This window comes from Labrus mixtus, chromosome 16 (assembly GCF_963584025.1).
Source record: "Labrus mixtus chromosome 16, fLabMix1.1, whole genome shotgun sequence".
Classification (NCBI taxonomy): Eukaryota; Metazoa; Chordata; class Actinopteri; order Labriformes; family Labridae; genus Labrus; species Labrus mixtus.
In genome coordinates, this window is record NC_083627.1 from 13,840,467 (window position 1) to 13,865,976 (window position 25,510).

General features: G+C 46.0%; 1 protein-coding gene across 1 annotated transcript; it reads left to right on the forward strand.

Moving 5' to 3' along the window:
- Positions 1 to 165: 165 nt before the first annotated feature.
- On the forward strand, positions 166 to 25,241 carry ints3 (integrator complex subunit 3). The gene is made up of 29 exons (XM_061059170.1): positions 166 to 496; positions 1,705 to 1,788; positions 1,923 to 2,006; positions 2,086 to 2,199; positions 2,907 to 2,991; positions 3,089 to 3,155; positions 3,295 to 3,436; positions 3,520 to 3,649; positions 3,776 to 3,873; positions 8,612 to 8,803; positions 8,890 to 8,977; positions 9,097 to 9,176; positions 9,956 to 10,047; positions 10,189 to 10,295; positions 10,428 to 10,547; positions 10,898 to 11,027; positions 11,124 to 11,178; positions 13,290 to 13,393; positions 14,635 to 14,799; positions 15,345 to 15,498; positions 15,579 to 15,647; positions 15,734 to 15,809; positions 16,010 to 16,123; positions 16,228 to 16,276; positions 20,619 to 20,786; positions 21,119 to 21,219; positions 21,489 to 21,561; positions 22,956 to 23,109; positions 24,672 to 25,241. The coding sequence occupies exons 1-29, from the start codon at positions 413 to 415 to the stop codon at positions 24,747 to 24,749; spliced, it is 3,057 nt and encodes a 1,018-aa protein (XP_060915153.1). The 5' UTR covers positions 166 to 412; the 3' UTR covers positions 24,750 to 25,241.
- Positions 25,242 to 25,510: the final 269 nt, after the last annotated feature.

Sequence of the window (25,510 nt, forward strand, 5' to 3'; positions counted from 1 at the left end):
ATCATTATTCTGTTTATAAACAAGTTTTAAATAGTTTCCATGCAGGAGGTCACCCGAGCTGCAGCCAGGGGATTGGCTCCAGTCTCTTTCTTCTGTCATTGGTCCGTATAAACGCCACTCAGAGTAGGGAGGGCAGTGATTGGAGAGCTGGCCCAGTAGACCCCGCCCCCTCGCTATGTGCGGATGTCCGTTATGTTTCTGTGGTCGGACAGTGTCACAGAGAAGAGCCTGCAGAAGTTTAAAAACACACTCTGACCCACAGAACCGGCAGAACTGAGCCACACCGAGGCCCCCGCTCTGACAGGAGCTCCATCCTGCCCGGTACGCGGACAGAAACATCCAGAACCCTCCTTCACCCGGAGTCCCGGCCCTTCGCTGCTCCGCGGGGCCCGGCGAGGCGCGGCGGGAGCAGATGGAGCCTGCAGCGGCGAAGGCGAAGCCGCAGGGCCGGCTACTGGTGTCTACTCAGCTGGACGCCAAAGACGAGCTGGAGGAGGTAGGCTGACCCGGTTCGACTGCCCAGATAACCCGGCATATAGACTGTTAGAGCGGGTTCAGAGGGTGAGCAGTTTGAGAACAAGCAGCGGGTACAAAGAGACATGATGGATCCATATGAGAGAACAGACACCGAGGCTAGCAGGCTAGTTAGAACGGTTAGCATGTTTAGCTTAGCATAGCCGCCCTCCTGTGTGTGTAAACATGGTGCTGGTGGCGTGAGCCCGAAGTGTTGGACGTGTGTCGGTTGTTTGTGGTGGTTTTGGACTCTTGCAGACCCCACGGAGCGGATTTGAAGCCACACAGCTCACTGAGAGTTAGCTTAGCATGCTAGTCCTGCGTAAACATATGGATGGGACCTAAGTGAGATATGCGCATGCGCCGTGTCGGCTTTTCACATGTCCAAAGTAGTGCGGGACACTGATAAATGATACAAACAAACTTAATTTACACACAGAGAACAACAGAGGCTTGTTTATTTAATGAAAACTTTAAGAGAAGTCATAGCTGTGACTCAGTCTGTAGGTACCAGTGTTGTGCAGAGGGCACCTGGTGAAAGTGTTTGGAAACGGTATAAATGTTATTTCCGGGGGCAGATCTGTGATGACAAAGTATTTGAAGTTTATACATAATAGAACTAAGTGCCCTTATTGTTCTGTAGACTTAGTAACAGACGTTTTAGATGAGTTACTAACAGTGTACCCTGAAGTGTCTGTAGAGGAAATTTACTAGTTGATGCAAAAATACTGCAGCGTAGAAGCTGCTTGACACCTTTTGATTTGTTCACATGACAGGTGCACATGCATTTCTCAACATAATAACTTTACAGACTAAGTCTGGTAGCTGGAGAGGTGCCAGTTCACTTCGTGAGCACTGCCGAGTTGCCCTTCAGCAAATCACCGAACCTCCCTCATGCTCAAGTTCTCCTTCAAATGCAGCCCCTCACTCTGAAATCTTTCCATTAGTGCATGTCCACAGGATCCTGTCTGCTAAATTATCAAAAAGCACAGAAACTAAAAATAAGGACATCTATTGCAAACCACAGGTGTGTAGGAGAGAAATGCATCCTTTAGAAACTGCAGACAAACTCCTGCACACTGTTGGAATTGCACAATGACATGATGCAATAAGGCCAATGATTTTGTGTATGCATTTGTAAAAGCAGTGTGTCATTGTGTGTTATAAACCTGTGTGTCTATGTGTGCGTAGAAGTTAGAGCGTTGTGTTGGGATCGTCCAGGCTTTGACCAATGGGCTGTCAGAGAGGGAGGCTAACGACGCGCTCACTGCCAATGTAAGTTACAAATACTGAAGCTACTGCAGTTCTACTATAACTACTTTACACCTACTCTGTTTCACCGTGTTAAACTTAAGTGATAAATGCTCATACAGGTGTTAAACTCTGACTTCCTGTTTACCTGTGTACAGGTGTGTAAAGGTCAGCAGCAGCATGAAGAGGTGTGTCTGGGTCTGTTCACACTGGTCCTCACAGAGCCGACTCAGGCACAGAGGGTGAGACTCCATTACAGCTCTATAAGTGTGTGACATCACTGTGACATCCCTATGACATCACTGTGTGTGTGTATTACAGTGTTACAGAGACCTGACGCTGCTCAGCAGAGACGGGATGAACTTGATTCTGGTCAAGATTAACCAGATCCTGATGGAAAAATTCTTAAAGCTACAGGACGTCCCCAGAACACAGGTAAGCACACAGGCACACACACATGTACAGTCATAGGTAAACCACCACAGAAAGGTATTCATCAGGTCACACACGGGTCCCGCACAGGGATCCCACAGGTAAGCACACAAGAAAGCAACACACAGGTCATCTGTTTCGGACAGATATGTATACACACACGCTTATAGAAACACACAGGTATACACACACGCTTATAGAGACACACAGGTATACACACACGCTTATAGAAACACACAGGTATACACACACGCTTATAGAGACACACAGGTATACACACACGCTTATAGAAACACACAGGTATACACACACGCTTATAGAGACACACAGGTATACACACACGCTTATAGAAACACACAGGTATACACACACGCTTATAGAGACACACAGGTATACACACACGCTTATAGAAACACACAGGTATACACACACGCTTATAGAGACACACAGGTATACACACATGCTCTCATGGATACTCACAGGTATACACGCCCTTATAGATACGCACACACTTATAGAAACACACAGGTTAAAGGAAACATATGTGTATAGGTACACACACAGGTATGCATATATGCTCATTATCGCTCTCTGGTGGATGAACAGTGAAGTGCAGACTAAATAATCTCAGTCCAAGACAAATGTTTATAATTGGTTTATTATAAATGATAAGTTTAATGTTTCTGACGAGTTTCATGTGTTTTTTTCAGCTGGTGTGGCTAGTCAGAGAGCTGGTGAAGAGTGGAGTGATGGGAACTGACGGTGTCGTCATGACGCTGCAGAAACAAATTGCAGGTCTCATACAGACACAAGAACAAACTCCTATCACTGCAGTATCTTACATCATGCCATGTATGTGTTTACATATGTGTGTGTGTGTGTGTGTACCCAGGTGGCGATATCTCCACTAAGAACCTGTGGTTGGCTGAGAGTGTGATGGAAATCCTGCTGGATCAAAAGTAAGTTTCCCTTTACAAAGATTCTTCCAAACAGAGTTCAGTCAGACGGTTCAAGAATCCCTGATGTTTCCTGTACTGTTCAAACATGTAGTTTTATTCACATCAGGAGTTTTACAGCTGAATATGTTTCCTCTTTTAGGGAGTGGGTGTTGAAGAGCGGGATGTTGATAGCGATGTCTGTCTACACCTACCTCCGCCTCATCGTCGACCACGGAGCGCCCAACTTGCTGATTCTGCGCCAGAAAGAGGTGGACTTCTGCATCAGCATGCTTAGGGAGAAGGTAGGGGGGAAAGAGAAGTGTATTGGAGGGATTGTTCCCCCTGGTGGTTACAAGGATAACCCCTTCTCTCTGTGTGTCTCTAGTTTATGGAGTGTCTGATCATCGGCAGAGATCTGGTTCGTCTGCTGCAGAATGTCGCTCGGATCCCAGAGATGGAGCTGGTGTGGAGAGACCTACTGCACAACCCACAAGTCCTCAGTCCTCAGTTTACTGGTAACACCAAACTACCGACAATCCTCAGACCACTGTGAACACTACATTACCCACAATTCTCAGTCCACTTTGAAGACTACACTACCCACAAACTCCCTCACTTATACACTGTCCATTCTGTTTCAGGTGTTCTCCAGCTGCTGACGGCTCGAACCTCAAGGAAGTTTCTGGCCTGTCGTCTCACACCGGACATGGAGACTAAGCTGCTGTTCATGACCTCCAGGGTAACACACACTGTACACACACTGCACACACACTGTACACTCACACACTGTACAAACACTGCACACACACTGTACAAACACTGCACACACACTGTACACTCACACACTGTACAAACACTGCACACACACTGTACAAACACTGCACACACACTGTACATACACTGCACACACTGTACAAACACTGCACACACACTACATACACTGCACATACACACTGTACACTCACACACTGCACACACTGTACATACACTGTACACTCACACACTGTACATTCACGCACTGCGCACACACACTGCACACACACTGCGCACACACTGCGCACACACTGCTCACACACTGCACACACACTGTACACACACTGCACACACACTGCACACACACTGTACAAACACTGCACACACACTGCACGCACACTGTACATACACTACACACACTGTACATACACTAACACACTGCACACACTGTACACTGCACAAACACTGCACAAACTGCACACACACTGTACAAATGCTGCACACACACTGTACATACACTGCACATACACACACACTGTACATACACTGCACACACTGTACACCCACTGTACATATACTGCACAAACACACTGTACAAAAACTGCACAAACACTGCACACACACTGCACACACATTGCACACACACTGCACAAACACTGCACACACTGCACATACACTGCACACACACTGTACACTCACACACTGCACACTCACTGCTCACACTGCACACACACTGCACACACTGTGCACCCACTGTACATATACTGCACACACACTGCGCACACACTGCGCACACACTGCTCACACACTGCACACCCACTGTACATATACTGCACACACACTGTACACACACTGCGCACACACTGCTCACACACTGCACACACACTGTACATACACTGCACACACACTGTACACTCACACACTGCACACACACTGCACACACACTGCACACACACTGTACACACACTGCGCACACACTGCTCACACACTGCACACACACTGTACACACACTGCACACACACTGTACATACACTTCACACACACTGTACACACACTGTACATACACTGCACAAACACTGCACACACACTGCACACACACTGTACATACACTGCACACTGTACATACACTAACACACTGCACAAACACTGCACACACACTGTACATACACTAACACACTGCACAAACACTGCACACACACTGTACATACACTGCACACACACTGCACAAATACACTGTACACTACACACTGTACATACACTAACACACTGCACACACTGTACACTGCACAAACACTGCACAAACTGCACACACACTGTACAAATGCTGCACACACACACTGTACATACACTGCACACACTGTACATACACTGCACATACACACACACACACACTGTACATACACTGCACACACTGTACACCCACTGTACATATACTGCACAAACACACTGTACAAAAACTGCACAAACACTGCACACACACTGCACAAACACTGCACACACTGCACACACACTGTACACTCACACACTGCACACACACTGCTCACACTGCGCACACACTGCACACACTGTACACCCACTGTACATATACTGCACACACACTTTACAAAAACTGCACAAACACTGCACACACATTGCACACACTGCACAAACACTGCACACACTGCACACACACTGTACACTCACACACTGCACACACACTGCTCACACTGCACACACACTGCACACACTGTACACCCACTGTACATATACTGCACACACACACACGGTACAAACACTGCACACACACTGCGCACACACTGCGCACACACTGCTCACACACTGCTCACACACTGCACACACTGCACACACACTGCACACACTGTACATACACTGCACACAATGTACACGCACACACTGCACAAACACTGCACACACACACTGCACAAACACTGCACACACACTGTACATACACTGCACACACACTGCACACACTGTACATACACTGCACACAATGTACACGCACACACTGCACAAACACTGCACACACACACTGCACAAACACTGCACACACACTGTACATACACTGCACACACTGTACATACACTAACACACTGCACACACACTGCACACACTGTACATACACTAACACACTGCACACACACTGCACACACTGTACATACACTGCACACACTGTACACGCACACACTGCACAAACACTGCACACACTGCACAAACACTGCACACACACTGTACATACACTGCACACACTGTACATACACTAACACACTGCACAAACACTGCACACACACTGTACATACACTAACACACTGCACAAACACTGCACAAACACTGCACACACACTGTACATACACTGCACACACACTGCACAAACACTCTGTACACTCACACTGCACACACACTGTACACACACTGCACAAACACACTGTACACACACTGCACACGCACTGTACAAAAACACTGCACACACACTGCACACACTACACACACACTGTACACTCACACACTGTACAAATACAGCACACACACACACACTGTACAAACACTGCACACACACTGTGCATACACTGTACACTCACTGCACACACTGTACATACACTGCACACACGCTGCACACATTGCACGCACACTGTACATACACTACACACACTGTACATACACTAACACACTGCACACACTGTACACTGCACAAACACTGCACAAACTGCACACACACTGTACAAAAACTGCACACACATTGCACAAACACTGCACGCACACTGCACGCACTGCACATACACTGCACACACTGCACACACACACACTGCACACACACTGCACGCACACTGTACATACACTACACACACTGTACATACACTAACACACTGCACACGCACTGCACAAACTGCACACACACTGTACAAATGCTGCACACACACTGTACATACACTGCACATACACACACACACACACTGTACATACACTGTACACCCACTGCACAAACACTGCACACACACTGTACACACACTGCACAAACACACTGTACACACACTGCACACGCACTGTACAAAAACACTGCACACACACTGCACACACTACACACACACTGTACACTCACACACTGTACAAATACAGCACACACACACACACTGTACAAACACTGCACACACACTGTGCATACACTGTACACTCACTGCACACACTGTACATACACTGCACACACGCTGCACACATTGCACGCACACTGTACATACACTACACACACTGTACATACACTAACACACTGCACACAGCACAAACACTGCACAAACTGCACACACACTGTACAAAAACTGCACACACATTGCACAAACACTGCACGCACACTGCACGCACTGCACATACACTGCACACACTGCACACACACACACTGCACACACACTGCACGCACACTGTACATACACTACACACACTGTACATACACTAACACACTGCACACGCACTGCACAAACTGCACACACACTGTACAAATGCTGCACACACACTGTACATACACTGCACATACACACACACACACACTGTACATACACTGTACACCCACTGCACAAACACTGCACACACACTGTACACACTGCACAAACACTGCACACACACTGCACAAACACTGCACACACACTGCACATACACTGCGTACACTCACACACTGCACACACACACACACACACACTGTACATACACTGCACACACACACTGTCCAAACACTGCACACACTGTACAAACACTGCACACACACTGTACAAACACTGCACAAACACTGCACACACACTGTACATCCACTGTACATATACTGCACAAACACACTGCACACACACTGTACAAAAACTACACAAACACTGTACAAACACTGCACACACACTGTACATACACTGCACACACACTGTACAAACACTGCACACACACTGTACACCCACTGTACATATACTGCACAAACACACTGCACACACACTGTACAAAAACTACACAAACACTGTACAAACACTGCATACACACTGTACATACACTGCACACACACTGCACACACACTGTACATACACTGCACACACACACTGTACACTCACACACTGCACACACACTGCACACACACACTGTACATACACTGTACACTCACACACTGCACACACACTGCACAAACTGCACACACACTGTACAAACACTGCACACACTGTACATACACTGCACACACACTACATACACTGTACACCCACTTTACATATACTGCACAAACTCACTGCACACACTGTACAAAAACTGCACACGAACTGTACACACACTGCACACACACTGTACAAAAACACTGCACACACACTGCACACACTGTACATACACTGTACACTCACTGTACATACACTGCACAAACACACTGTACACTCACACACTGCACACACACTGTACAAACACTGCACACCCACTGTACATAGACTGCACAAACACACTGTACACTCACACACTGCACACACTGCACACGCACTGTAAACACACTGTACACACAGACTGTACACACACTGCACACACACAGACTGTACATTCACTGCACACACACTGTACTCTGACAGATTCTCTCTGTTGATCCTGAATGTTAAATGTTGTCTCATAAAAACTGTGCGGCAGCCTCAATGTGTTTGATGACTGTGAGCTCTCAGCCTCCTGTGTGACCCATGTGTGATACCTGTGGGTAACATTTGTGTATCCCATGTGTTACCTGTGCTCAGGTGCGTTTTGGGCAGCAGAAGCGGTACCAGGACTGGTTTCAGAGACAGTACCTGTCCACAGCAGAGAGCCAGTCACTGCGCTGCGATCTGATCAGATACATCTGTGGGGTGGTCCATCCGTCCAATGAGGTGCTGAGCTCTGACATCCTGCCACGCTGGGCCATCATTGGCTGGCTGCTCACCACCTGCACGGTAAGGAGGCAGAGCCAAAAGCTGTTCTGGTGTGAAGGTAATCATCTATAAAAAGAAAGAACCAACCAATCGTTTTGTGTCTCCAGTCAAATGTTGCCGCCTCCAACGCCAAGCTGGCTCTTTTTTACGATTGGCTGTTCTTCAACCCTGAGAAAGACAGCATCATGAACATAGGTAAACACATATGTAACACACTCACCTGTCCGTTTATACATCAACTTACATGTCAGGTGTGTGTGGAGCTGTTGTGCCCTCTGCACTGACTGACAGGTTCAACCCTCCTTATGTTTCAGAACCTGCCATCCTGGTGATGCATCACTCCATGAAACCTCATCCTGCCATCACGGCCACACTGCTGGACTTCATGTGCAGGGTAACACAAACGAACACACACACACACACTCACATGAATTATGGCGCGCGGAATGCTTCAGCACATGCACGCCAGACATACGCACACATGTATGTTTATCTCATAAAAGTCCCACGTGTACACACTCACGTGCGTTGTGTAAGTGGTACATGCAGCCTGACTTACAGACGCACGCACATGTTTTTTTTTTTTTTATTCGAGAGAGGCAGAGAGAGACTTTAGATGTGTGTGCTTCCTTGATTTATGCATGGAGATTGCACAGATTCAGGGCGCATAAAAAGTCAGAGACAGAGAAGGTTACAACGGTACAGTAGAAGAATGGACTGCCAGACTCATATCAAAAGTCGTTTACTTAGTTGAAGAAGTTGAACCCCACACAGAGCTGATCACACTGCAGTGAGCAACGCTGAAGGATAAATTCAAGTCTGTTGGTTTGGAAACATTTGATGTCTGGCAGTGAAATACCCGAAGATGACTGTTTGCATCAAAGACACTCTGTGTGTTTGTGACAACATATTCATGTGAGTAGGTTTAATCTGTGATGAACCTTAACGAGTGCAAACTGTGTTGTGGCCTGACACACACACACACACATACACACACACCTAAAGTCTCTCTCTCTCCCTCTCGCTTTGTCTCTCTCTCTCTCTCTCTCTCTCAACACACGCGTGCGTCTGTAAGTCAGGCTGCATGTACTACCTTCCATGTGTCCTTCATTATCTACTCCTTTGTTTCATCCTTGTCTCGTTATTTCCTCTCTTGTGTCCTTGTTTCCTCAGATCATCCCTCACTTCTTTCCCCCACTAGAGACTCAGGTGCGTCAGGGCGTCTTTAACTCGCTCACCTTCATTATGGAGAAGAGAGTGCTGGCGTGAGTATCACACACACAAACACATACACACACACACACACAAACACATACACACACACAGTGTTCGCTCTCTGAGTCCTCCACATGTTGTTATTGGTTATTGATTAATAATGACTCATGATTGGTTGGTCTCTCTGTCAGTCATCTTGCTCCGCTGTTTGATAACCCAAAGTTGGATCGAGAGCTTCGATCGATGCTCAGAGAGAGATTCCCCGAGTTCTGCAGCTCACCATCGCCCCCTACTGAAGGTAACAGACACACTCTGTAGAAATACATAAACCAGCCTGTCCGTCTCTAAATGAACACTTGGTTGCGCACTAACAACAAACCTCATCTTTGAGTCTCAAACCCTGAAACACTTGTTCTCGTGTATGCTGCAGTAAAAATGGAGGAGGCCACTTCTATGGAAATGGAAAACCACATGTTGGAGAAGGAGGAGAGTTGCTACGACCCCACAGAGGCCGCTTTCAGCGATGATGAGGAGGAGGTCAACAACAAAGGTGACAGGTCACAATAACCCGGTTTACCTGGTTTATACCTGTTTTAACCCAAACCAACCCAGTTCTGTTTATTCATTTTATTTATTTGAACCCTCAGAGCCTTGTTTACAGAGCTGCAGGTTCAGACTACAGAGTCACATCATCCTTTAACCTTCAGAGCCTCGTTTACAGAGCTGCAGGTTCAGACTACCAACACTATGTTTCAGCACAGGATGTTCATAAGTTTTTAGTACCAGGACACCCTGGGCCAAAAACGATGTTCAACTTTGTAGTCATTTCAACAGATCTGCGATAGTTAGCAATCACTATCTGCTGATGACATCACACTCTGTTGACCAATCACTTTGCAGGAAAGAAGAGGGAGTTCAGGTTCCATCCGATCAAAGAGGCCGTGATCGAGGAGCCCGCTGACATCACACCCTGGCTCAACCAATTAGACGACACCATGAAGGAGAAAGTTCAGCAGCTGCAGAAAACCAGGTGAGACCCCTGCATGTAGTCCTCCTTCAGGTCCTTAGAACAGCCTGGAGGTCTGATAATGTTACTAATAATACTACTGTTTACTTTTGTCCTCAGTGACACAGAGACTCAGTGTGAGGTGATGCAGGAGATCGTGGATCTGATCTTAGAGGTGAGTTATTTTCTATTTATGCTCTATAGTGGACTATCTCTGTAGGCGACTCTCTCTTTGGTGGACTCTCTCTGTAGGGGACCCTCTCTGTAGTGGGCTCTCCCTGTAGTGGGCCTTCTCTGTGGTGGGCTCTCCCTGTAGTGGACCCTCTCTGTAGTGGACTCTCTTTGTGGTGGACTCTCTCTGTAATGGACTCTCAGTGCTGGTCTCTCTCCGTAATGGGCTCTCTCTGCAATGGACTCTCTGCAGTGGACCCTCTCTGTAGTGGACTCTCTCTAGGGTGGACCCTCTCTGTAGTGGACTCCCTCTGTAGTGGACCCTCTCTGAAGGGGACTCTCTCTGTAGCCGACTCTCTCTGTAGTGGACTCTCTCTGTAGGGGACCCTCTCTGTAGTGGACTCTCTCTGTAGTGGACCCTCTCTGTAGTGGACTCTCTCTGTAGTGGACTCTCTCTGTAGTGGACTCTCTCTGTAGTGGACTCTCTCTGTAGTGGTCTCCCTCTGTAGTGGACTCTCTGTAGTGGACTCTCTGAAGGGGACTCTCTCTGTAGCCGACTCTATCTGTAGTGGACCCTCTCTGTAGGGGACCCTCTCTGTAGGGGACTCTCTCTGTAGGGGACCCTCTTTGTAGTGGACTCTCTCTGTAGGGGACCCTCTCTGTGGTGGACTCTCTCTGTAGTGGACCCTCTCTGTGGTGGACTCTTGGTGAAGCTTTAAGGACTACAGATCTACAGTCACATGAATGACCTGACAGAGAGAACTACACTAATCTGTTTGTAGTTCTCTGTAGACTGAGCCGGAGTCTGTTATTGTTTATTATTATGCTGCTGTGACATCACACATTGTTGAGTTTATACTAAAGGTTAAAGCTGGTACCATGAACACCCTGGGGTGGACTGTTTTTGATCTGTGTTTTTGGTCTCTGAGTTGCTGTATTTGTTGCTGATGTGAGTTGCTGTATTTGTTGCTGATGTGAGTTACTGTATTTGTTGCTGATGTGAGTTGCTGTATTTGTTGCTGATCTGAGATGCTGTATTTGTTGCTGATGTGAGTTACTGTATTTGTTACTGATGTGAGTTGCTGATGTGAGTTGCTGTATTTGTTGCTGATGTGAGTTGCTGTATTTGTTGCTGATCTGAGTTGCTGATCTGAGTTGCTGTATTTGTTGCTGATGTGAGTTGCTGAATTTGTTACTGATGTGAGTTGCTGATCTGAGTTGCTGTATTTGTTACTGATGTGAGTTGCTGTATTTGTTGCTGATCTGAGTTGCTGTATTTGTTACTGACGTGAGTTGCTGTATTTGTTGCTGATGTGAGTTGCTGTATTTGTTACTGATGTGAGTTGCTGTATTTGTTGCTGATGTGAGTTACTGTATTTGTTACTGATGTGAGTTGCTGATCTGAGTTGCTGTATTTGTTGCTGATGTGAGTTGCTGTATTTGTTGCTGATGTGAGTTGCTGTATTTGTTGCTGATGTGAGTTACTGTATTTGTTACTGATGTGAGTTGCTGTATTTGTTCCTGTTGTGAGTTGCTGTACTTGTTGCTGATGTGAGTTGCTGTATTTGTTACTGATGTGAGTTGCTGATCTGAGTTGCTGTATTTGTTGCTGATGTGAGTTGCTGTATTTGTTACTGATGTGAGTTGCTGATCTGAGTTGCTGTATTTGTTCCTGTTGTGAGTTGCTGTATTTGTTGCTGATGTGAGTTGCTGTATTTGTTGCTGATGTGAGTTGCTGTATTTGTTGCTGATGTGAGTTGCTGTAGTTGTTCCTGTTGTGAGTTGCTGTAGTTGTTACTGTTGTGAGTTGCTGTATTTGTTGCTGATGTGAGGTGCTGTATTTGTTGCTGATGTGAGGTGCTGTATTTGTTACTGATGTGAGTTGCTGATCTGAGTTGCTGTATTTGTTGCTGATGTGAGTTGCTGTATTTGTTCCTGTTGTGAGTTGCTGTATTTGTTACTGATGTGAGTTGCTGTATTTGTTACTGATGTGAGTTGCTGTATTTGTTGCTGATCTGAGTTGCTGTATTTGTTACTGATGTGAGTTGCTGTATTTGTTGCTGATCTGAGTTGCTGTATTTGTTACTGATGTGAGTTGCTGCCGTGTCTCTACAGGAGGACTTTGACACGGAGCAGATGTCGTCTCTGGCGTCGTGTCTGGCTGAGCTCTTTAAGGATCACTTCAGAGGAGACGTGCTGCCCGAGGAGATCACTGAGGAGTGAGACGCTTTATTCAAAATAACTTTATTTTAACACTGACAGAGGACAACTGGTGAAGTCTTCTAGTCTGTATCTCTCTCTGACCTGTCTCTCCTCTCGCCTGTCTATCTCTCTGGCCTGTCTGTCTCTGACCTGTCTCTTTCTCCTGATCTCTCTGTCTCTCCTGACCCGTCTCTCTCCTGACCTGTCTGTCTGACCTGTCTCATTCTCAAACCTGTCTCTATCGCTGACCTGTCTCTCTCTCCTGGCCTGTCTCTCTCAAACCTGTCTGTCTCTCTGACCTGCCTCTCTATTCAATTCAAATGAGCTTTATTGGCATTACAGATGGTAAATGGACTCACACCTACACATTCACACCCATTTACACACTGATGTTAGTGGTCGCTATGTAGTATCACCCATCAGAAGTAACTAATCCCATTCATGCACCACCACCAAAGCAGCGGGAGCAATTCAGGGTTAAGTGTCTTGTCCAGCTGGCAGAACCCTAGACCTTCTGGTTGAGAAGCGATGACCAACTGAGCCACAGCCGCCCCAGATCAACAATCCATGTTGCCAAAGCAGTACAGAAAAATTATGATTTACAAATGATTACAATATATACAGTATACAAATATAACAAATATGAGTAAAAAACATTAACAATAAGATCATTTTTACGGAGTATTTCTATGCAACATTCAGTGTATTTTGTCTTAATGTTTCACACTCATAAACATATTTAGCAGCTCGTACTGCACACAGACTGTTCTCTCCACATAGATAGAGACGCTTCTGAGGATCGGTTAGATGGATAAACTCAGGATATATATTATTGAGTAAACACAGCCTGGCCTCTCTGGGTAACCAGTTTTGTTTGTGACGGCCTGTTTCTATGGCCAGACTGTGTCCACTCAGTCTGTATATCGTCATCGTTTTCCTTAGTTTCACATCCCTCACTGTGCTCAGGTACTCTGCCAGCTTGTACTCTCTGTTCAGGCTCAAATAGAATTTGAATTTACTTAGTGATTTGGTGCTTTCCTTCCAATATTTGATATAATTCTTTTTGTTTTGAGATAATTTGGTTGGGCCAGATTGTTTGGGGTGTGTCCTGAAGCCCTGGTGTTTGAGGGCGGAGATTCAGGATCAGCTGGCAAAGGGGACTCTTATCTGGGTTCAACTCTTGGCGCTGAAGGGCTTTGTACTGAGACCCCCTTCCCTCTCTCCTGACCTGTCTCTCTCTGACCTGTCTGTCTGTCAGGTCTCTGGAGGATTCGGTGTGCAGACCTGTGTGTCTGATCTTTAGGAACCTGGTCACCATGCAGGAGGATAACTCGGGGTTCTCTGTGCTGCTCGACATGTTGGCCGAGTTTTACCAGAAACAACCAAAGATCGGATACCACCTGCTCTACTACCTGAAGGCCAGGTGAGATGATGTCATATGTCAGCTGATACTATAGATGAAGCAGAACGATCAGAATGATGATGTCACACAGAAACACAGAAGTATGGAGTTTCTCTAATCATTCCCTAAGTCTGAAGTTTAACACCCCCGTAATGTAACAATGACATGACATCGTAGACAGACTTCATCATAGACAGACCTTATGACATCACAGGCATCGTGATATGACATCCTAGACAAGACTGAATGACATCCTAGAGAGACTGTATGACATCACAGAGAGACTGTATGACATCATAGATAGACAGACTGTCATACAGTTTCTCCAGCATGTCCTACATAGACAAGACTGCATGACATCCTAGAGAGACTGTATGAGATCAAAGACAAGACTGTATGACATCATAGAGAGACTGAATGACATCATAGACAGTTGTACATTGTGATGTTGTCAAAGTTGAAGCCTTTGGTCTGTCTGGAAAAAAAGTTGCTGCTCTTACAGTGAAACGTTTTTGATATATTTTAATGGTGAGCAGGATGTTAAAGGCCCGTGTGTGTGCTTGCAGTAAAGCGGCGAACGGTAAGATGATGCTGTACGAGTCGTTCGCTCAGGCGACGGCTCTCGGTGACCTGCACACCTGTCTGATGATGGACATGAAGGCGTGTCAGGAGGACGACGTCCGGCTGCTCTGCTACCTCACGCCCTCCATCTACACCGAGGTACACACAACACACAACACACTCACACACACACACATACACTCAGGTGGGTAACCTGACTTCTAGTTTGTTGTCTTCAGTTTCCAGACGAGACGCTGCGGAGCGGAGAGCTGCTCAACATGATCGTAGCGGTCATCGACTCCACTCAGGTAACACATTCACCAACAGCCAACACACGCCTGATCGTCAGTGTGTGGTTTGAGTAACCTGTGTGTGTTTCTGTGTGTGTGTGTAGCTGCAAGAGCTGATGTGTCATGTGATGATGGGAAACCTCGTGATGTTCAGGAAGGACTCAGTGCTCAACATCCTGAGTAAGTAACTCACACTCTCACTTAGATAATTCACTGATGGGAATTAATGTTTTGGCAACATATAAATGGTTAATGAAGTTAATGAGCCGACTTTGATTAAGACCCAAATATCTGAAATAACTATAACGTGTCGGCACAGTGTGCATCGGAACATTTTATATGTTTTCCTTAAGTATGTGTGTGTCTGTGTGTGTCCACAGTTCAGTCTCTGGACTGGGAGACCTTCGAGCAGTACAGCACCTGGCAGCTGTTCCTTGCTCACAGCATCCCTCTGGAGACCATCATCCCCATCCTGCAGCACCTCAAGTACAAAGGTGAGAGCTCCGACCAATCACATGGCTGAGAGTAACAGCCAATCACAGGGCTGCTCAGAGTCATCACTTCCTGTGTGATCACAGTCTTCATGTTTGTGTTTCAGAACACCCAGAGGCCTTATCGTGTCTACTGCTGCAGCTCCGCAGAGAGAAGTAAACACACACACACACACACAGTTTTTGTATTATCATGGAGATGTGCTGTATATGGGCGCATCGGCCAAATAGTTACAGTCATTGGGCGGCCGTGTATCACTGTGCGTTAAGATTTGTTACTGGTTGTAGACGCCTTACTCATCACTGTGATCTATACACAAAATCTGATTGGCCCTCCTTGAAGGTGTGCAGGTATATCCACTGGCTGAAGCTCTTCTTGAGCTAGTCTTCTTGGGTTAGTTCCTTCTTATTTATGTTCAGACCGTCAAAAAACCAGAAGCCACTACGCCTTGATTTCTTTAAACTGTCTGTGCCTCGTGTCCATACTGAGGTTGGGAAAAGAGCGTTTAGTTTTGCTCTTCCCTCTGCGTGAAACTTTCTCCAAAATTACTTGAAAATGGCCGACCTCATTTCACTTGAAGCCTTTGGCTCGATCTTAAAATAGGATATAGAATAGAATTACTTTATTGATCACCCAGCTGGGAAATTGTGGCATTACAGCAGCAGGTTATCCAAACACACAATATTAGCAAATAAACACAATATAATATTAAATATTATAAAATAAATATGAGAATATATACAACCAGGATTTAACTAAGCATTACTAGTCTTAAATATGAAAAGATTAAATACAACATACTTTGCTGGAGGTAGATGTAAATGTGCAAAAACGGACAGTATTGACATAGGGAGCTGTCCAGAGTTGTGCAATCAGTGATACATAAGTTAAAGTGCAGGAGTGTAGACATATTATCAGTAGAAAATATTCAATATAACGGTGAGTAGACAGACAAATGAAGTGAACATGAGTGCAGGGATAAATTGTAAATTTAACATTTACATGCAGAACAGATTACACTATGGAGAGACAGATATTATCATGATGACAGTTCTCTGCTTGCAAGAGGTGAGCTGTTGTACAGAGTTATGGCCTTTGGTAACAAAGATTTCTTGTATCCTTGTGACAGCGGAGTTGGACAAGTCTGTTGGAGAAGCTGCTCCGCTGTTTGTCCAACAGGGTGTGCAGAGGGTGCTCAGGATTATCCATAATGGATAACAGTTTGTTCAGAGTCCTCCTCTCTGTCACCACTACAAAAGAGTCCAGCTTGCAGCCTATCACAGAGCAGGCCTTCTTGATGAGTTTGTCCAGTCTCTTAGTGTCACCCGCTCCAATGCTGCTCCCCCAGCAGACCACAGCAGAGAACAGTGCACTGGCCACAACAGACTGGTAGAAGATCTCTAACATCTTGCTGCATATATTGGAGGTTCTCAGCTTCCTCAGAAAGTAGAGTCTGCTCATCCCCTTCTTGTAAACAGCCTGAGTGTTGGCCTTCCAGTTCAGTTTGTTGTCTATGTTGACACCCAGGTACTTGTACTCCTCCACCACAGACACATCCTCTCCCAGGATACACAGTGGTTGTGGCTCTGTCCTCTTCCTTCTAAAGTCTATCACCATCTCCCTGGTCTTCAGAATTTCAGAATCAGGTGATTTCCTCCTGTCCACTCCACAAAGTTATCCACCAGCTCTCTGTACTCCCCCTCTTGCCCATCACTTATACACCCCACCACCGCAGAGTCATCAGAAAACTTCTGCAAGTTGCATGACCTGGAGTTGCACTGAAAGTCAGAGGTGTACAAGGTGAAAAGGAAAGGAGACAGCACAGTCCCCTGTGGAGCTCCTGTACTGCTCTCCACCATTCCAGACTGAACACTGCCAAGTCTGACAAACTGTGGTCTGTCTGTCAGGTAGTCAGTAATCCAGGAGATGATGGACGAGTCCACACCCATCAACTGCAGCTTCTCTTCCAGCAGTTGTGGCTGGATGGTGTTGAATGAACTGGAGAAATCAAAAAAGGTGATTTTCACAGTGCAGCCGTTTCCCTCCAGATGTGAGTTAGCACGCTGTAGCAGGTAGATGATGGCATCGTCCACTCCCAAGTGTGGCTGGTAGGCAAATTGTAGAGGGTCAAGGGATGGTTTCACCTGCAAAAAAGTCCAGTTCGTTTGACCAGTGTGACAGCTCCGTATCGTGCTCAGGCACGGTACACTTCCTTGGCTTTGGGACACTTCTGAGAGGTGTGCTTTGGCATGGTACACTTCATGCTCGAGCACAAGCATGCAGGTACACAACACTGACCTTCATTATGGAGAAATCCAGAGTTTCATGGCTGTATCTGACTAAAATGACACAATATAAGCCACAAAGTAGCTGTCATGTTCTCTGTGTTGTTCTCCGATGTGCAGCCGCCGACTCGGCCATGTGTCTATTTTATTTTTTTATTTATTTATTGCTGTGTCTGATTAAAATGGCTTAAAATAAGCTGCAAAGTCAGTAAAGTAGCTGTAATGCGCTCTGTGTTGTTCTCTGATGTGCGGACGCGGACTTGACTGCGCGTCTCTTTTTCTCTCTCACTCTCTCTCTCTCGTCCACCTGTTTGTAAACTGAGCACGCTTCATCATAACATAAAGCGTGCATGTGTTGTATTACGACGTTATGTACAAGAGGTAATCGTACTTAAGCACGGTTAGTCCTGGCCAGTATGACCGCGGGCCATGCCGGCCAGCGTGGGAATGGCACAGCGGGGGGGCAATCGTGCTTGGGTACAGCACAGTACAGATGACCAGTGTGACCCTTAGAGTCGGGGGGGGTGCACTCCTGTGGTGCGGGGCCAGAGTCCAAAGAATTCACCATGGAGGGTTGGGGGGAGGGAGAAAATACAAAGGGAAGCTGGGAGGTGTGAAGGACGGGTGTTGTTTGAGGTGGGAGAGGCAGCTGAAGGCTGTGAACTAAACCGGTTGAAGATTTAGCTCATTCGCCCTCTCCAGGCTGCCAGAATGTTGCCTTTCTCTCCCCTTGAAACCAGTGATTTCCCTCATTCCCGTCCACACATCCCTCACGTTGTTCTGATGGAGTTTGGCCTCCAGCTTTCTCCTGTATGAGTCCTTGCACTCCCTCACCTTTACCCTCAGATCAAGCTGTATCCTTTTCAGCTCCTCCCTGTTTCCAGACCTGAAGGCTTGTTTCTTTTTGTTGAGAAGGGCTTTCAGGTCACTGGTGATCCAGGGTTTGTTATTAGGAAAACGGCGTACAGTCCGGGCCGGTAGAGCAGTGTTTTCACAGAATTTAATGTATTCTGTGATGCAGTCAGTCATGCTCTTAATGTCCTCTCCATGTGGCTCGCAAAGTACATCCCAGTTTGTGGACTCAAAGCAGTCCTGCTGTGCCTCATTGCTCTCCTGTGTCCACCTCCTAACAGTCCTTGTGGTCACAGGCTGTCTTTGGACCAGGGGGATATACTCTGGTATCAGTAGGACCAGGTTGTGGCCTGATCTGCCCAGGGGGGGGAAGGGCAGTGGTACTGTATGCTTCCTTAACGTTAGCATACAGAAGGTCCAATGTTTTATTTTCTCTAGTTGGACAGTTAACATATTGATGAAAAGTGGGTAGTGTTCTGTCCATTTTTACATGATTAAAGTCCCTGGTAATGGCTACAAAAGCATTTAGATGCTTAGTTTGAAGCTGTGAAACTGTTGAGTGAATGGCATCACTCGCAGACTCGGCATCAGCTGACCGTGGGATGTAAACAGCTATAACAATGGTGCACGTAAGCACATAATACTGCACTCGCGGTATTCCCACTGGTTCCGGACAAGCGCGTCAAGTTCGTCCGCCTTATTGCTCAAAGACCTCACGTTCCCCATAATCATTGCGGGTACAAAAGGCTTATGTTTTCTCTTCTTAGCTCCAGCTCTGCAACTCTGGCGTCGCCTCCTCAGCTCCTCCGGAATTTCAGGCCTTGCTCCAGGCTGTAGCACCGTGGAGAGCGCCATCAGCTGATCGCGTGTGTAAACAATGCCCTCACTCCGCTGTGCGCTGCTCTCCATTACAAAGAATGTCAAAAGTAACAGAAAAACAGCGAAAAGTAGCCATTTCCACTTAATAGAGTAAACTAATACTCAAAAAACACACAGTAAAAACAAATAATAACTAATCAAAAAATACAATATAACAACACAGACGACGGGAGCTGCTGCAACAGGCGGCCACCTCACACAGCGCCGGAAGCATAAACGCATAGACGACAAACGCGAGACCATTGGACAGTGCCTGAAGTGTTTCTGAATTCTAATCTGTCATCACGACTCAGCACTTCATCTGTAAACCAATCTGCACATTGTAACTGTTGTTTTCTCTTTATCATGTCATATTGACCTGTGCTGCTGCCATCTTGGCCAGGTTAAATAAATGACCTGGTTAAATAAAGGTTCAATGAAATAAAAAAAACACTCTGACTCTCTACCTGTCTGTCTGACTCTCTACCTGTCTGTGTGTCAGGCCCAGTGAGGAGATGGTGAAGATGGTCCTGAGTCGTCCGTGTCACCCTGAGGATCAGTTCACCACCAGCATCCTGAGACACTGGGCGTCCAAACACGACGACACGCTGGGAGAGCACATCAAGGCCCAGCTGATCAAGAACAACAACCAGCCCCGCAAGAGACAGAGGTGAGACAGGGACAGGGTGAGACAGGTAGAGACAGACAGGGAGACAAAGACGGGGAGAGACAGAGGTGAGACAGGGAGACAAAGACGGGGAGACACAGAGGTGAGACGGGGAGAGACAGAGGTGAGACAGGGAGACAAAGACGGGGAGACACAGGTGAGATGGGGAGAGACAGGTAGAGACAGAGGTGAGACAGGGAGACACAGAGGTGAGACAGGTAGACACAGATGGGGAGACAGACAGTTAGACAGAGGTGAGAGGGACAAACAAATATGGTCGTGCGTGCAAACAATGTGAGTGAGTTTTCTGACTTGGGGTGTGTGTGTGTCCTCAGCCTGCGGAGCTCCAGCAGTAAACTGGCTCAGCTGACTCTGGAACAGATCCTGGAGCACATGGACAACCTGAGACTGAGCCTGAGCAACACCAAGAACAACTGTGAGAGACACACACAAACTTACACACTCGCATACACAGACATGCACACACACAAACACAGACACACACTCACACACACATACACAGACATGCACACACATATTCACAAACACACACACTCACACATACTCACAGACACGCACACACATACTCACACAGACACACACTCACAAACACAACACGCACACACACAAACACAGACACGCACACACTAACACGCAGACACACACACACCACGTGTATTGATTGTAACTGTGTTTGTGTGTCAGTCTTCTCTCAGACTCCGATCCTTCAGGCTCTGCAGCACGTTCAGGCCAGCTGTGATGAAGCACACAAGATGAGGTACACACACACATGACATCACACTGTTTAATAATGACATCACACTGTTTAATAATGACATCACACTAATGACATCACACTTTTTAATAATGACATCACACTGTTTAAAGTGTTCTGGGGCAGTAATTTGAGTTAACGGCAGGAATATTTAGATTTAGTCAACACTATAATTAATGTCAGGATGAGGAGATGTTCGATGTTTCCCGTCACAGGGGCCGCGGTGGGTCTAACTGCTTTAATCCACAAACGTCCTCTTTTCTCTTTTTTTTCTCAGATTAAATTCTGTAGAAGCAAAACTTGGGCTCGTCTCCTCGTCGGTTAGTGTATCACATTAAACAACAACTGTATTTCATTTGAAAATTTTTAAAATAAAACATAAAAACACGTAGGGGGCCACTGAGACCAGTAACTTCTCAGTAGCGTACAGTGGTAGAGGGCCTTTCTTGCCCTCCAGGTGGGCGGTTCCATAAGAGTGTGACGTCACGTGAAAGCTATGAATATGTGACTTTCAAAAATACTGCGTTTGTAGAGATTCCGCATGGCCGTTAGGCGAACTGCACCAGTAACGTCCCCCTCGTCATATACTCGTACGTACACAAACGAGCATCATCATCGGCCGCATAACACTGGATATTTACTGGCATAATGTTTACAGAGGAGGTAAGTGGTCATACACATGTGAAAGCCTGTGAAGGAGTCTGTGTTGTGCTTGAGGCCGGTCGTTTATTTGTTCTAACAGATTCCATATTAGATTCATTCTCCATCCTACAAACGACAGTCTTGGCAGGCACTGGCAGAGAGTGGGAGTGTGTGATGAGTTTGTCCGCCTTTGAGAGCTCTCAGGGCGGAAAGAAGTGTGTGGAAGGCGGCCTCTGGCTGTGGAGGTGAAGACCGGGAGTGTGTGATGAGTTTGTAGCCTACTGTTGATCTCTGTAAGTAGCGTGAGGAGGACGTGGAGAACGCGCATAAAATGTCACTTCCTGGAGCTTTTGCGGAATATACGACCCGGGGAAAAATTTTATACATTTGCTTATTAATGGGTGATAAAAAACGATTTATACATGTAAAAAGTTACATATAGCCCCTTTGATAATGACATCACTGTTTAATAATGACATCACACTGTTTACTAATGACATCACACTGTTTAATAATGACATCACACTGTTTAATAATGACATCACTGTTTATTAATGACATCACAATGTTTAATAATGACATCACACTGTTTACTAATGACATCACTGTTTATTAATGACATCACACTGTTTAATAATGACATCACACTGTTTAATAATGACATCACTGTTTAATAATGACATCACAATGTTTAATAATGACATCACACTGTTTACTAATGACATCACACTGTTTAATAATGACATCACTTCTAGGTTCAGTGACCTGTTTGCCCTGGCGGAGGAGTACGAAGACTCTCAGGCGAAGCCTCCAAAGTCTCGGCGTAAAGCTCCAGCCACCTCGCCCCGCTCCAGAAAAGGAGCGGCTCCGCCCACCAACGAGGAGGAGAGCGCCTCCAGCAGCGCCTCGGTACGTCAACTCCACATCACAGAAGTGTTGCCATGATTAAAAATTTTAGTCAAAGTGGTACACTCTTCCCTGAGTCCCTCCCTCCCTACCGTGGCGCCATAGCTCACGGTTAGAGATGGGGGGTGTCATGGTGCATTCATGTGCTGTCGGACGCATCGGAAAAACAAGTTTCCCAGTTGTAAATTGCTCATGAACACCTGCTCGAGTCAGAGACTTCCCAACGTGACGCCAGAATCGTCATCATGAGGGGCTAAATGTGTTTTGTTAATGTTTACATACTTTATTAATTCACGTGTTGCACATCAACTTATCTCAAATAGAACTCATAACAGAGACATTCACGCGTCTTCTTCTTCGAAAGTCAATAGAAAGTGCAGCACAATCTTGGTTCTTGTCGAGAGCTACAGAAAAGTCGTTTACATTTTTCAGCGTTTTTCTGAAACCTGACTGAGAAGGTGATAAAATATCATTGGTGTATAAAAACTCCTTTAGCTGATCGCTCACAAGAGAGTCAAAGATTTGAAGCAGACAGATTGGATAGATGCCTGTTGTTATTTAAAGTACTTGGGTCACCCCCTTTCAATAACGGTAGGACAAAGGCAGACCTCCATATCCTTGGAATTTCCTTAAAATCACTGAAAGCTTAAAAAGATATGCAAGAGGTTCTGCTACGAAGTCAGCTGCTAGTTTCAAGAAACAAATACCCAACAAGTCTTGTCCTGAAGATTTTCTAGGATCTAGCTTTTTTAAGGCCTGATGAACATCCTGCACAGGGACAACACTGATAGACTGACCAGCGTACTCTGACACATACTGGGTTTCACAGATGTAGAGCGAGCTGAATCAAACAGGGATCCAGAAGATACAAAATGCTTGTTAAAACAATTCATTCATTCCATTTTGTCATGAATAGCAACAGAATCATTCATAACAAAAGCGGGTAAAGCTGGAGAGTTGTTGCTGACAGAAAGAGATTTTATAACTTTCCAAAATGTTTAAATTTTTTGGGGTGACAGACAAATAAAACTCAGATTTGGCTTTCTTAAAAAAGAGGAACATTTGTTTCTTAGTTGTCTAAAAGCAATCCAATCAGTAGCAGGACCTGTAGTCCTCGCCTTAGCCCAGGCCAGGTTTTTGTGCATGAATAGTTTCTGCAAGTTCATGAAAAAACGGACGCTTATCACGCCCCTTAACTCTGATCTCCTGACAAGTCCATGCCGCCTCCACATCAGGGATCTGTTCTACTCCACCTAATGAAACCCCTTTCTGTTAGCAGCAACACGGTGGTCACTCCAATCATCTGTGAACACAGTGCTCAGAACAACACACCCAGACTCTGTGTTCAGGAAGTTGTTACTCCTCGAGATATTTACTCAGGAAAGATTTGATCTTTAATATATGAATCCATTTGATTCATTCAGAATGTGACGTATTCAACCAGAAAGTGATCCAATCAGAACTGATACTATCGGATTCAATCCTGTTGCAGTAAACCGGCCGTGGTCATGAGGTCATGTAGTCATGTGGATGATGATGTCACAGATCATGTGATTCTGTTTCAGGAGGAGGAGGACTCGAAGCCCAAAGCTCCCAAGAGGAAGAGGAAAGGCTCGTCGGCGGTGGGCTCTGACAGCGACTGATGGACCTCTGAACCAATCACAGAGGCCGTCAGCTAGCCAGCCACTCTGACCACCAGAAGAGGCCCCGCCCCCTCCCAATGACTCGCACTTACGCCCTGGAAGGGGCGGGACTCTGAGACGCCACAGGTTTACATCCTGCTGGTGAACTGACTGTCACATGACTGTTTCCATGGAGATGAGGACTGAGCGGTCTAAAGTCACTGTGTGGCCCCGTGTGGTCGTTCTCCCATGATGCACTGGGAGGAGTAAACCATGAACTATGGGAACATTTTAATACAGCGGACATGATGATGATGATGATGATGATTGTGGGGTTTTCTCCTCTTTTTTCTGTTTTTTTTTTTTCTTTGAAGGGGGTGGACTCTTATTTTGGAGGATCCTAACTTCCTGCTGTTTTTAGCAGCTCCTTCCTGTTTGTCTCTGCAGTAAAAGCCCCTTGTCTGTTGTGAACATCGTGTTGGAGGAATCTTCTTATAAAACCTGATGTTTGTTTCCTGTCGTCACCTGTCTGTTACTCTGAGAGGGGGAGGAGTTAGGGCGGGGCTACCTGTGAAAAGTGTCTCGAGTGGTTGTAAGAAAAGATACTCTGCTGAAGGGCACCTTCTATGAACGATATCGCTCCGCCCTCTTGTCCATATATTGTCACTTCTGTCTCAAACAGGAAGTTGAGCTTAAAGGCTGATGAATGTGTGAGCAGTCAAACTAGAAATAATGAGTGAATCCACAGAAATGTCTTAATTAAATATTTTTTTTTTGATTTT

What these genes read in the sequence shown, in the direction of transcription:
- ints3 (XM_061059170.1), top strand. Translation starts at nt 413, where the DNA reads ATGGAGCCTGCAGCGGCGAAGGCGAAGCCGCAGGGCCGGCTACTGGTG. An exon ending in CCTCAGTCCTCAGTTTACTG is followed by an intron (nt 3,650 to 3,775) that starts GTAACACCAAAC and finishes ATTCTGTTTCAG; the next exon opens with GTGTTCTCCAGCTGCTGACG. An exon ending in GCAGCACCTCAAGTACAAAG is followed by an intron (nt 16,124 to 16,227) that starts GTGAGAGCTCCG and finishes TTTGTGTTTCAG; the next exon opens with AACACCCAGAGGCCTTATCG.